Raw genomic sequence first — 14,763 nt, forward strand, 5'->3', positions numbered from 1 at the left:
TTATTATGAGTTTCAAAAGCCTTTAATCTTTTTACGAAATATCAAATATTTAAGCAGATTGCTCCAGAGATTGGCGAGTTTTGTAAAAAAGATGAAATCGACAGTTTTATTGCAACCGCAACGTACAATTACGATTCACGATACTTTGCAACGATTGAGTTATGCGAAACGACCTGCATTCGATGCCCTATGGGAGCCGAAGGATATAGCCGGTATCGATGTAAAGGCGATAGAAAAAAGACGTATTCTTGGAGACGAATATCTGGAGAATATAATCAAGTAATAATTTCTAATAAAAATTACTTGATAATATCTATATATAGATTTAATTCTATATATGTACATACATATATTCGTATATAAGTTACTGGAATTTTTATATTTTGTATCAATCGATGAATTAGAGCAAGGCCAAGAATATATATGACGCCAAATGTAAGTTTAGATTATGTACAAGATAAGGATAAAAGAAAATTATTGATTGACTTTATATACAAAACAACGGTAAATCAAGCGGCAGAAGAAGTTTGGAATGATTTTGAAGTGCAAAGCTCTTGTTTACCGCACGTAGAAAAGCGAGAAAAACCTGTATTATTTTATCACAGCAACTATTGTAAAATTTCCACATAAGTATTATATAGCAATTAATAGGTCTTGATATGATGCATAGTTAACTGATCAACGAGTAATAGCTCATTTGCCGGCGAGATTTCGAGGAGCTGCTAGGAAATGGGACAGCATGCAGAGTCGTTCTCTTCTCATGGATGATACCTGCTATGATTAAAAAGATAAACGAAAAGTCAAATACATAAATGAAACGTACTTGTCATACTCCTTACTAATAGTCCTCAATATTGTCTTTTTCATAAAAAGAGGATCTTACGTAGTTAAATTAAAAAATTTTTTTTGTAGTCAACAAACAAAAATATCAGAGAATACATATAAGGAAATTAATCAATGAAAATAAATTATATCTTTTATGACAAATTGCTTTTATTGTATATAGAACCTAAACTTTACATATTGCATATGGAGTCCCTTTAGAACAAAAAATAAACTTTGATCAGCCAGTTAAAAGTAATAAGTTCAACTTATTTACGAGTATGTCTTTTTACATGATTCTTCATAAATTACATAATTCTAGTTAGGGAATACGCGATTCAGCAAATGTATTATAATACATATATATTTATACATATATACATATATATAATCATTATTTTTACAATGCATATATATATATACACATATATATATACACATTATAAAAATTAATTTATCTCTGTAAATATATATTTTACAATAAACTATATCACAAAAGAATAAAAAAATACCTCCACATATAAATCTTGTAATTTAAAAGTAAGATGCAATTCATAACTGCGACAAATGATCAAATTATCATTATCCGCGCTAAAGCGTAAAGCAAAACGAGAGAGCTTGCGAAGCGCGTATTCTTACAATACTCTTTCTATCACGCAAAAGTTGTAACAGTCTTTGTATGTCTTCTGGCCTCGGAGAGCTAAATAATCCTAAGAGCAGCGCGGATGTAGCTCTGGTATGATCATTCTCCGATTTGGAATAACCTCGAACAACAGCGTTTCTGGCAACAAAATGGCAAAGTTTACAGAATATATGGATTTTACGAAATTTATATTATACGAAATTCTGCATTATATATTGTATATTTACCTGAGTTCTTCCGCTCTCTGTGGAAATTCCTCTTTCAAACAATTTATCAAAACCTTCGAAAAAGTCTCAAAATCAAACTTCGCTTCTGGTCCCAAATTACTATATATCACATGCGATAATTTTTCATTTTGCAGAATAGCCGTAGCCTTACATAATGTCTCCTTTGCTGCCTATCGCATAAACGACATAGATAAATATATCAAATATCTGAACGCGTATATTTATTAATCTATTTTACAGTACAATGCGATATAAATCTTACCGCAACTACCATTGTATTCGAGTCTTCTAATCTTATTATCAGAGATGGTAAACAGCCTAGAAGATGATCGATCAACTCATCGTTCGGCAATGCAAATAACTTTTGCCAATTTATAGCTATCGCACCTAGAGCATTTATGGCGGCGAGCTTCATTTCCCAATTTTCCTTCTCGATGAATGGTTTCAAAGCTAACACCACTCGCGGGCTTACAGGTCTCTTGCATTGAGCCGACAACAATACCGAGAGACCCCGCAACGATTCGAGTACCACTTCAGCGCCGCCTTCCCCGCCAGCGGTCTCTTCCAGTCCATCGAGTAAGGCATCCATACAATTGTCAAAGTATTCGTCGATCTGAAAGATGATGATCATCAGTATATATAAAAAATGTACATATGTGAAAATAAAGTGGCGATTGAGAAAGCTGATATTTTACCAGTCTCGGATCCAAATAACCTATTCTAGCAAGTCCAATAGTGGCGTGTTTTCGCACTAAGGACGATGAATCGGTCTTACATTCGTGAAGGGTATTAATTATGGTTTCAAGCCATATAACTCCGCAGTCAACTCTGCCGATCAGTTCCGTGTAAAACGTCGCGGCGACTGCCCGTTGTATGGCTATGGTACTCGTCACCAATTTACCCACTATTTGCGCCATGTTTAACATATCTTCATTTCTGTTTGATATGCATTTAATTAACGTTCGTACAATAAATATCACGTTCTCCTCGGTTTGCGTCTCGAAAGAGGATGCCTAAAATTTCACAGTCACAGTAAAATCGGGACAATCACATATAAACTATCAAAATAGCACTCTAATACGTACGGCTTTTGCCAGTAAATTGTACGCGACATTTGGCTGAATGATCATCAATATGTTAGTTATTACAGAATATACTTCCGCGTATGGATTCATCTTCTGTGCAGCTCGATTAGGTACATATCCGTATTTCGTGTTTATCAGCGACGCGGGAGCTTCAATTCGTAGCCAACCTGAGAGGAACTTGAGGAGAATCGATAACAATTCCGGTAAATGTATTTCAATAAAAATTTCCATATTCGGCGATTCGAAAAGATATTTCAAGCCTACGATAGCCGCCAAGGACGAAAGAGACGCGGTATTATTTTTTTCAGAATGCATGGTAACTTCATTGAACAGATTGCCGGATTCGAGTTTTAACAGTAGCAACTCCAAAGCCTGGAAAAAAAATTATGTCAATCTATATATATTTATGTAATATGTAATATAAAAATTCTATATATATATATTGAAAAATCGACACCTACTCGGCCTCCGAGATAGTCATCATTGCCGATTTCTCTCCAACACAATCTAGTACCTGGATCCAATGGTAACGGTTGTAATAAAAGATACTCGCTCACTTCTTCTGGATGGTGCTTCATCAGCGATACTATAGCCGTTATTGCAACATATCTGCAGGATCTATTTTCGATTTGTCTCATTTGCACAATAATACTTTCTATAACATAGAGAAAATATTTTTGTCACAGTCAAAACGATTCTTTTGATGAAATAACAGCAATTAATGGCATACAATTTGTTTTTTCCATACCAACTAAACAAACATCGGTCCTAGATATCTCTGATCCCCTAATTTCAAAATGTCGTGTAAGACCTATTCCCGCTATCAGACTTATGTCTCCATAAAATAGTAAGCCTTCTATCAATCCCTCTGCAAAACCAACTATTTCACCATTGGGAATTTTATTTGATACCACTTCAGCCAGATTCTGTTTGTAACAAAAAAAAATTATCTTACAATCAAAACAAAAATAATTTTACAATCTGGATTTTCCGTTAATAATATTTTATATGATACAATGAGATTACATGTGTGTGATTAGTTGCATGTGTGATTAGTTGTAATTCAAATATACAAACTAACTTTTGTTGTTCCATATAACAACTCATCATTTTCAGTCGTTTCATTTTTTATTTGTTGTATATTTTTAATCGACGCGCTGGCGGGTGATATATGACGATGACGGGCTGCAATATCCAGAGAGAGAAATAAACAATCTATCACCAATGGTCTCAACTTGCTATTATCGTCTGCACACCAGCAGAAAATTCTTCCTATTAGTTGTCCAGCATCAAACTTGCCGCCTGGGTATGTATACTTTAAAGAATTATAATAGGACCTATATACGAAAGAGATAACTATTTACAATTCTAGTATGTATATAGATGTAATAAAGGGACATGTTTAATATTTACTGAAGCACTGCATATAACACCATCAGAGTCATTTGTCTTTCTATATCTGACTTGGACTGCATCCATGGTAACAATATATCGACCAGCTCAGCTAATGCATTTGCTGAATCGGATACAATTTCACTGGATATGGCTCCCAATTCGTCCATGACTCGTCGCATCATTTCTAAATTTAAATGATGATCAATCTAATAAACAGAGATATTGATTAATTTTATCTACATAATAATTGTAAATATATGATTATTGTAATTTTAAGTTTGATACCTCTGAACTAGCACCGATCATCTTATCCAATATTGCACTAAGAAAAATCTGTTTTTCTTCATTATTTAGCATTGGCGCTATATGTCTATATGAAAATATTTAGAAATATATTCTTATTATACATTTATTTTCCTAAGAGATGTATAATATTAAATAAATGTTATCGTAAATTAAATAAAAAATAGCAAAAACTCGTGTGCGCATGAACCAGTGCAGTAAATGGAATGCATACTTTGTTATAGAACAAAATTTAATAGATATAAAACGAACGTTTTAATCCCTTTTTTTTTAGCCATCTGCAGCGTATTTAAAGCAAGTCCTCAGGATGATTCACATGTTTGCTTGATCATTCGATGTTGTAAACACAGATTCTTTTTTTTAAATTATATTCATTTATCTGATAATATTCTTTTATTTGACAATTATGCGATCAATCTTCATTTAACAATGTAACCATTTTATCTAACAACATTTATTTAATTTATATTTGTGTGAGCAATTTTCTTTGATAATATTGTGATTTATTACTCATCCCGATATATCTGTTACTTTAAATAAGTTGAAGAGAACCCTAAAAAACGTTTATTTTATATTTATCAAACTTTTATTTTATAATTAAGTATACGCTCCACTTACTGTTCTGATTCTCATTTGCCATTTCTTATTTAGCTTTCAATTGTATTCACACAAGAGCCTATAATTTATTACATTTAAAAAAAATAAATGTTATTAAATGTCACATACATTAAAGAGTTTATTGCTTTCAGTATCGCCGGGTAAAGTTGTAACGGTCTATATCCGCTTGACGATTGTAAAATTCCCAATAAAGTAGCTAAAGCAGTAGTTTTTATACGCAAACTCTTAAATTCGGGAAATTTGCTGGGATGAACAGCATTGGCTACCTACAAATCATCAATCCTGTCATTATATGACGAGTAAAAAATATTTAACATTTAAGTATATAGATTTTTGCGCAAAATTAAATTATTCAATAATTTTTTGAAATTACTTGTTCCAAAACTGACAGTCCTGCTTCTTTTGTAGATAATTCCTTACATTCGTTCAACTGTTTAATACTCCACGGTAATACGTGGTTTTCAAATGCCGGGAAAAATTTCTGCGGATCCCCCTTCTGAGCTATTTCAGCATAGGATTGTAACAAACTCGCTTTTGGAGCTTCAGCGGTAGCGGTGGCTTTCGCGTCTCTCATTAAACCCAACAGCGACACGCGGACTTTCTTAGCATCCTCAATAGCGCAAAACTCCTCCATTAATTTCAACACGGTACTCAAGTGTCGTTTGGCGCAGATGCCGATTGCTCGCGCGAATTCCTTGGTAGTACCGCGGGAACGCGCGAGTTCGACAAGAAGAGTAATGTGAGCATTGTTGTTGCATGTACATGCTAAAAACAATGCTACATTTGGTGTGTTTGCTTTCGAAGCAAGTTCGTCAGCAATCTTGCCGCTCCACGATTCTCCTTCTAATTTCACGCTCTCTTCCAACCACTCTATTATCTTCTTTTCCCAAATTAAATCTCTGGATAATCAAAAAAGAAATTAAAGAAAGTTTTCTTAATAATATATGCAAAACAGAAACTGATCTCTAAATATTGTTACCTTTGCACGAGATCTTTCGCTTCTTTAGAATTTTTTTGAGAATTTCTTTGTTCCTTTTGTGAACATTCCTGCGAAAGTTCCAACAACTTTTCGTCCCAGTAAGGTTTCACTCGATGTCCTACCAAAGGTGCTGCTGCTCTTAAAAACATCACCACTGCGAATCGATTAGCTGGATCGCTTAGTAATTCCAGACATCTGCCTAAGACTTTCGTGCCAGGAAAATCCCTTTCGTCTGTCGAAGAGTTTTCATTACGTATTATTTTTATCGTTAACGGAGTCAGTGAACGTAATACGGATACAACCTATGTAGAAAAAAGAGCAATTAGATTTGGACATTAACATATAACATAATTTCGACCGTATTACTCACAGATGCTACGCAAGATGGATCCAGCAATGCATTTATCAAACACGGCCACAACCAAGACTTAACATCATCGACTGTTGTCGCGAGTAAATGCAAAGCTGTAGAACATTGCTTCATGTTGTCGTTTTTCGTGTCACAGTGCGACACCTGTTACATATAACGAGACAAAATTAATTTCTTTATTATTTTTTTCTAACTTTATCTTGCACGTTACTTACCATATAACGAACAAATTTAGCTCTCTGTGACGGTAGAAGAGGAAATGCCGGTCGTGCTGCAAGTGCCGCTATGGCACTAACCATTTGCAATGAACTATCTTCTCTAAGAGATTCCTGTAGACTCAGTGCAATTCTTTGCAATGTTCCATCCTCCTGGTAAATATGTATATATCAGAAAACTGTCGCATTGATAATGAAATTATATATTTCTATACCTCTGGTGGAAGAGTGTTTATGAAATATTTCAAAACTACCAGAGCACGAGCGCGTTGATTGGCAGTCGGTGACTTCAACTGTTGTAAGATTCTGCAAGAAGATATGTGCAATAAATGATTATAATTCTCACAACTTTATATTTATCTTGTATTAACTAAATGCAAAAACATCACATATTACCTGTCAAGACCTTCTTCAGGATACAAAGTGACCAATGATTTAAAGCACTGCAGTACCTCAAAATGTGTAAGAAGCACATTTCGAGGGGTTGCCTCATAAGGGCTGATATTAACATATTCAAATAAAGTTTGATGTATGTGCTCTATAGATGTGCGAATTGCCTCTTTGTCACTTTCAGTCTTGATGCAATTTAAAAGTACAGCTAAAACTCTATTAAATATAATAATATTTTAATGAGAAAATAATTGGTTTCAACTTAATATACAATACAGGGAAGCTATTCAAAGTACGAAGAAAAAGAGAGAGAAACATCTAGTATAGTCAATCAATAATACATTTATCACAAAATATGAAACTCACCTTATCGAAGCTAAACGTATATTTGATTTCTTAGAAAGATTTAAACATATGGGTATCAATCTTATAATTCTCTCATTATCTTGCTGCTCAGATAGCAGAGATATTATAGAAACTAATGCATTTAAAATAGCTTCTATTGAATTAAAATCGCGAGATGTTTTTAACCAATTATGCATTAAAAAATCACAGACAGAGCAAATTTCTTCCTCAAACGTTTGTTTGTTAATTTCTGGAACTAAGACTTCTGTATTCATCATATAATCATTTATAGCCTCACAAAATTTATTAATCACTGAAAATAAAAAACTGAATTACATACAGCTTTATTAATACTGCCAAAAGTATTATGAAATATATATACTTACTGAAACAAACTGCTTGTTTAAGAATATCTTCACGTATTTGACTTAACATTGGTAACATAATAGTTAATATTATTTTAACAAAGGACAACAGCCCATAAGGATTAGCTATTGCAAGCTTTCCTATTGTCGAAACTATTGCAGCATTAGGAATTATCCCAGGTTCTAATCTACAATACATCATATTATAAGATTATATATAATTTTATACAATTTTTGTAACTTATCGTTTCTTTTCCCTCTCAAATATAAATTAATTTAATATAACTATAAGATGATGTTAGAATGCATACTTAGATAAAAGTCCACCCATGGCTTGCATGCAATACATTTTACAAAGTTCAATTAACAATTCAGCTGCCTCATTCTCAGTCTCTTTTATTAGTTCAGTCACTGCTATTTCAGCGAGAGATGTTGCTAAATCTCTATTTAAATTTGTAGCTGAATGTCTGCAGATATTGGACATTATGTTTAACAGAGATGCCGTATGTTCAGTGGATATCTATTTGAAACAACGAAAAATGTACAATAATTGAATTGTGCCATAATAATTATTACCAATGTTAACCTTTCTATGCATTTCCCAAAAGTATATAGCAGCATGAATGACAATTTCTGGATTCTTCTTGCTTATTCTCTCAATCGATTCAATTACAGATTGCTTGACATCTTGATTTTTATCATCCAAAGAGTCCAATAGCACTCCAATTACAGCTAAAAACAAATATTTTAGTTATTCATTGCTGCAAGAATCTTTAAAAATATTGTTTGATAGCAAAATAATTTTTTAAATTATTAATTGAAAATTATTGATTACCTATAATATTGTATGTTTACCTGATAATTCGGAGCTATCGTTGCTTTCAAGTTCTTCCTTCATGTTGATAACATGTAATTATTACGTTTAGATGGGGAATGTTATATATTTATGTATGAAAGACGTTATATCCTTATCGGCTTCAAATTTATGAAAAACAACTTGTCAACCACATGCACAACACTAGATTATTTATTTATTAATATTTCTATCGTTCTATATTACAATCTTTTGCGATCATTGACCAAATAAATTAGGAAATGTGCTGATTGTACTAATATTTAATTAGCTGATCAATCACAAGTGTCACCCACACACATCCATCACAATGTATTATTATCTATGCATTGCTATACTGTATACTTATATACACATATACGAATTTATAATTTAGTTTAGAGAAGTGTTTATGTTATAAAACATTTCAAGGACTTTGCCTTATCATATAGGGTTGCGTTCTAAAATCTATTCGTCGAAAAAGAATAGCTTTTGATTGTCCAATCAGGATAAAAGAAGCAAAGATTTCTTTATCTTGATTTGTCAATTGAAGGCTACTTTATCCGACGAGTGGATTTTAGAATAAACCGATGTATCAGAAAAAAAAATTAAGAGACTATCACATGCTGATTGGCTGAGATGTAACGAGATCAATTAGATGCAGAGTTGATGTCCCCAGCCATACATAATAATTAATAAAATCCAATAATACATTTTTGGGATTACAGAAAGATGAAATTGTTTTTTCAATTTCCGTTTATATATAATTAAACTTTTGATAAATTTGCGCGCGCGCGCGACAGAGAGAGAGAGAGAGAGAGAGAGAGAGCATTTGCGTCGTGTTCTATTCACGATTGTTGGTTACATGATTAATACCGCAAGCGCATAAATATGATACAGTGTATGAATCCGATATTAAAAAAACTGAAGATGAAATTCTTTTTCTTTTTTTATATGGAAAATGAGACTTATCAACATTAGATCGGCAAAAATAAAGAATTTTGCAAAGAAAAGAGATAATATTAATTATATATATATATCTCTCTCTCTTTTCTGTCTCTAGAAAAAGTTTAAGAGTCAAGTGCAAACCAAAAATAAAAGCGCAAAAAACCATTTTTTTAAAGAAATTAATATATATAATATTTTCAATAATAAAATTTTTTTTGTCTTTTAATTCATTAATTTTTTATTTAGCTTTTAATATGATTATGAATAAATTTTGTAGATACAATATAAAATCTTTCCAATAATTATCAGATCGATGACATACTTTTAATTGCTGAAGGAAGCTATATAAATATGCAAGAAAATAGCAATAATTTCAAATGTTATCATAAATATATATAATTAAAAGCTATAAATTGATAACAACAAATGCTATTTACTAAAAAATTCTTCAACAATATTTCGTTTTCTAGATATAATTATATATTTTCATACGCAGCTAAAGTTAAATTGTATTGCGATGAGATCGTGATGGATCTACAAGATGTGAGACATGATACTAGAATATTTGAACAATTCTTTTCTTATATAAGATAGACTTAAACAGGAGCCGGTGGCATAAGAGTCATCCCACTGCATTCAACGGCAATCTTGACACCAATTATAAAAAAGGCAACATTTTTCACTATCGACCTGTAATATAAAACTAACATATTAGTATAAAACATTATTTACATATACTGGGGAAAATTGCATAATTTAATAAATCAATTTTGTATTAAAAGTATCGATACATGTAAATAACATATATAATTATGTTTTTTATAAGAGATAACTGACAAAACAATTAGAATCTGGGTAGTTATAACATAAATTGTATTATATATTAATTCCAATTTTAAAAAATTTATGACATTAATTTCATTATAAAGTAATAATAATTAAAAATTGTTAAGCTTATATTTCACAAATTATATAGGTATAATTAATCCGGTTACATGAGTCCCCCTCCCCGATTATGAAAGTTGCATTTCATCAGAGACTCTTAAATCTATTTCAAGATCTATCAACAAACGACAAGTACACTTTGCATTAACCTACCATTTAAACTGATCATAGTAAACGTCTTTGAAGACCTTTGTGATTTTTTCTGTCGCCATTGTTTGTCTTTTGTCGCAAGACTCGTTCTGAATAGTTTGAAATTGTTCCAATTTCTCCAGCAGAAACTGTACAGGTACCAGTTTCTGCTCTTATCGCTTCACTAATATATGTCTGTTCGTTTCTTCGCACTTTAATCTCTTCCTCTTTCCTTTCTCTTTCTGTCTCTTTCTTCGTCCGATGCCTGAATATTCAATGTACAGGGTTGCGTTCCAAAATTTACTCCTTGGAATAGAGTAGCATTTGATCGACCAATCGGGACAAAGAAATTTTTATTTCTTTTATCTTGATTGGTCAATTGATTTTTATTCTACTCCAAAAAGTAAATTTTGGAACTCATCCTGAATTGCGTTTAGGAAGGGCAGAGTGTAGGTAGGCAGAAAGCTAATAGTCGCTTTCCATTTACGTCAAAAGTCAGATAATTCTCACTTGTGACATCATAACTCATTGTCAGTTGAATGCACGTTCTTTTTGATGCTGGCAAATGAGATTCAACTGAATTTCTACATGTTTTTTACCCATAATCGAGACTGTGTGCTTTAGTGAGTCTAATAGACTCATTAAAAGTGAAGTTATGAATCTGTATTGTTATGCGATAGCTTTGTTACCATATAGCAGGTAAATGACGTCATTATCTGATAATGAGTATAAAATATTCATATAACTGAAGTGATTTTAGTATCACTGGAGTGAAAATAGAAAGCAATGTTACTGTTGTATAAGGTTTGACGTTTGACCGTACTGATGTCGTATTGTAATTGCAATAGCGATTTTTAATTCGCTGGACAAGCATGAAATAATTAAGCGATCGACATGAAATTAAACGTAATTTCAATTTAGAGGGAGCATTAAATTTTCATTATTTGATAAAGTCGTTTTTATATCTCGTGGTTATTTTAACAGGTGTCATACGAGACATTTCACATATTAGCCATCAATAGTGTGTAATGCTGATTGACAATGATTGAATTTCATGATAAAGATAATTGAAGCGTCTACGGTTGACATTGTGTAAAATTCAGTGAAGATGGGTGCAGGAAAGAGTCAGTTTACTGAAGAGGAATTGCAGGACTATCAAGTACTTTTTTCTATTATCTTGAGCATCTTTTTTTTTATTAAAAGTTAAATTTTTAACAGCCCTTTATTTTTTTTAAATTAATTAAATATAATATTATTAAAAACTATTATCTGTTTGTTAACAGGATTTAACATACTTTACAAAAAAGGAAGTCTTATAGTGAGTATACTATTAGCGAGGCTTTCTATTTAGCTAAATATTTGCTTAAATAAACATTTATGTTTATCATAAGCATATATTTCTTATATTATCAATTATTATATATTTAATTGAAGACTTATATATATAAGATTATATTTTCTTTTCTTGTTATAGTGCACATCAACAATTTAAGGCACTTGCACCAGAAAAAGTTGGACATAATAGAAATGCAAAACTTCCAATGTCTAAAATTTTGCAATATCCCGAATTGAAAGTAAATCCTTTTGGAGATAGAATCTGTAAGGTCTTCAGTTCTAGTCAAGATGGCGATTGTACCTTTGAAGATTTCTTAGACATGATGTCTGTATTTAGTGATGCTGCTCCAAAAGCAGTGAAAGCTGAACATGCATTTAGGATATTTGGTAAATCTGATATTTCTAGCCAGTTTTATTTACAATACAAGTAAAATTGTATCTTTATTTTATTGACAATATTTCATTTATGTAGATTTTGATGGCGATGACATGCTTGGTGTGGGTGATCTGAGACAAGTGATAGATAGATTAACTGCGCCTCAAAGATTGAACGACAATGACATGCAGCAACTTCTTCAATACATTCTCGACGAAGCTGATTTAGATGATGATGGTGCTCTGAGCTTTGCAGAATTTGAACATATTATAGAGAAGAGTAGCGATTTTTCCAAGTAAAATTTTTTATTACTAAATTATATAATTTTGCTCTCAATTTACCAATAACGTTAAAAATTTTTTACAGGAGTTTTCGTATTCGTTTATAAAAGTATGCTTAACCAAATATTGTTAAAACAAGGTATCTTAATCAGTAAAAGACTGAATATATTGATCAATAATAATTGTGACAATGTAGACATATAGGCCTGATATGTACTCTAGAAGAAAAAAAACATGACATTAACATTTGTAAAATGTGTCAAGGCTCTATAATTAGGCCTAAACTGAACAATAATAATAATTTTTTTAAATTTTTTATTGAGCTTGTTTATTTAAAATTATATAATAGCAAGAACCAAATATAATTATACAAATATAGTGATTGAATTAAAATTGCCATACATTATATAGTAATCTTATTAATACATGTATAATATTTTAATGAATGAAGAGGAGTCACACACACACACACACACACACACACGCAAATCTTGATTAGTAAATAATCCTTTTATTTATTTTTTGTATCTCTTATGTAACAAACAAAAATGAATATATAATTAAATCAACATTATGAAAATAGTGTATCAACTTGGTGTGTCCTCATTAGAATGTAGAAAATTCTTTTTTTATATTAGCATAATAGATTTAATATGTATTTAAAAAATACATACCTGTATTTGAAGATATTTAAAAATTTAATTCCACAATATTATATTTATAATGTTATCTATATTTATGTATATTTAAAGAAGAGTTGTGATATATCTCTTATCCTACATTAATAATTAATGACAATATTAAAATTCTTTTGTTTTACTTATTACACTTTATTATAAAAATCATCAATTAATAATTATTACAATATCTTTTATATTGTAATGATATTCCATATAATATGATATAAAAATGGTGTTCACAATATATTCATGGAATTCACATAATATAATTTTTATTTAGGATTGCAGATACCCCCTAAAAATATATATTAAAAAAATTATTTATATAACAATTTATATATGTATCTCAAAATGTAAATATGGTATCTTACGGAAGTTTCATTTTCATGAATATCCAGCATGCAACAAACGACACAAGTATGCTGAGAAATCCAACACATATCAGAAGAATTCTATTAAGTTTTGGTGTCGATGGACCATGAGTCTGATCCAATATAATAAAACCCAAACCTCCCATTGTAAATAAGAAACTAGAAGCTAAGCCTTCCATAATATATTGTCCATTGACGCGATATGGCATAAATGCTACCTGCAAGGATCACATTGGTTGATAAAATTAGAAAAATCTCATTATTAAAAATAAAAATTCAATCAACTTACAGGTCTTGTGTGACCATGTTCATCTGTTGTAGATCCTACACTGGGTGGCTCAACAATTACATCGTATATGATTCCTACAAAACATGTGTTCAACATTAAAAAAATTTTATTTAAAAAGTTGTTAATACATAAAATATTTTTTAATATTTTTCTAATACATATATAAACATTTTTAAATTTAAATAATAAAGAATAAGTTGTATAAAAATGTGATTTTTTTCAAAAATCAAGATATTTAAGTGACTAACCTCCTGTTACCAAGAAGTACGACAGAAGAATGAAGGAGAAGACTATCATAGCACTAGGTTTCACGAACCAGGACGGTCTCTTTAATTTTAAATTAGGCACTTCCAGGACTAAGAACGGTAATCGGTAAATGTACTCCATTCTATTACGATAAAATCTAAAAACTATACGATGGAAAAATAAAGGATTTTCTCCATAAAAATATCCACCGACACCGTTGATGTCTCCTTCCAACTGGTCACACACGTGTGCCGAATGACATTTTGCGTCGAACTGTACAGCTGTACAACTGTACACACCGGCAACTAACCGGCAAGCTCCGTCCTCCTTCTTTCATTGGCTGGTATCAAGATAGCTTTCAATACATATTCAAGAACTCATTATAAAAAAATTGACATATTTTATAAGAATGTAAGTAACTCGGAATTCTGTGTTTAATCTCAATTTACATATCTTTGTTTCTTCAATATCTATCTATCAATTTAGTCTCAATTTGTCAATTTAAAGCCACGTTTACTACGCGATGTTATTGGACAGCTGACGTTTCGATGCATGAAAAACTGGCTTTAGTATT

At 31.3% G+C, this 14,763-nt stretch overlaps 3 protein-coding genes across 4 annotated transcripts; 1 reads left to right on the top strand and 2 right to left on the bottom strand.

Annotated features, from left to right (window-relative positions):
• Positions 1-1,010: 1,010 nt before the first annotated feature.
• On the bottom strand, positions 1,011-9,016 carry LOC138941109 (maestro heat-like repeat-containing protein family member 1). Its single transcript, XM_070310471.1, has 22 exons — positions 8,613-9,016; positions 8,344-8,489; positions 8,069-8,277; positions 7,779-7,945; positions 7,414-7,705; positions 7,054-7,263; positions 6,873-6,963; positions 6,658-6,810; positions 6,443-6,586; positions 6,073-6,374; positions 5,467-5,992; positions 5,202-5,359; positions 4,458-4,542; positions 4,191-4,378; positions 3,859-4,114; positions 3,526-3,703; positions 3,239-3,432; positions 2,778-3,149; positions 2,388-2,705; positions 1,955-2,305; positions 1,693-1,862; positions 1,011-1,603 (listed from the first exon to the last, which is right to left on the bottom strand). The coding sequence occupies exons 1-22, from the start codon at positions 8,653-8,655 to the stop codon at positions 1,414-1,416; spliced, it is 4,743 nt and encodes a 1,580-aa protein (XP_070166572.1). The 5' UTR covers positions 8,656-9,016; the 3' UTR covers positions 1,011-1,413.
• A 1,978-nt stretch (positions 9,017-10,994) lies between these two features.
• Positions 10,995-13,072, top strand: LOC138941213 (calcium and integrin-binding protein 1). Of its 2 annotated transcripts, none has more exons than XM_070310646.1 (6): positions 10,995-11,310; positions 11,596-11,770; positions 11,895-11,929; positions 12,086-12,333; positions 12,419-12,617; positions 12,689-13,072. In XM_070310646.1, the coding sequence occupies exons 2-6, from the start codon at positions 11,720-11,722 to the stop codon at positions 12,708-12,710; spliced, it is 555 nt and encodes a 184-aa protein (XP_070166747.1). In that variant the 5' UTR covers positions 10,995-11,310; positions 11,596-11,719; the 3' UTR covers positions 12,711-13,072. The 2 variants fall into 2 exon arrangements, with proteins under 2 accessions (XP_070166747.1, XP_070166748.1); XM_070310647.1 differs by lacking the exon at positions 10,995-11,310 and adding an exon at positions 11,354-11,517.
• Positions 13,073-13,424: 352 nt separating this feature from the next.
• LOC138941216 (oligosaccharyltransferase complex subunit OSTC) lies at positions 13,425-14,469 on the bottom strand. Its single transcript, XM_070310649.1, has 4 exons — positions 14,192-14,469; positions 13,944-14,017; positions 13,655-13,872; positions 13,425-13,578 (listed from the first exon to the last, which is right to left on the bottom strand). Exons 1-4 carry the CDS (start codon positions 14,328-14,330, stop codon positions 13,560-13,562), a joined length of 450 nt encoding a protein of 149 aa, XP_070166750.1. The 5' UTR covers positions 14,331-14,469; the 3' UTR covers positions 13,425-13,559.
• Between the last annotated feature and the right edge of the window lie 294 nt (positions 14,470-14,763).

This window comes from Polyergus mexicanus, unplaced genomic scaffold (genome assembly GCF_030449975.1).
Source record: "Polyergus mexicanus isolate NDT 795.1 unplaced genomic scaffold, iyPolMexi1.0 SCAF_18, whole genome shotgun sequence".
NCBI lineage: Eukaryota > Metazoa > Arthropoda > Insecta > Hymenoptera > Formicidae > Polyergus > Polyergus mexicanus.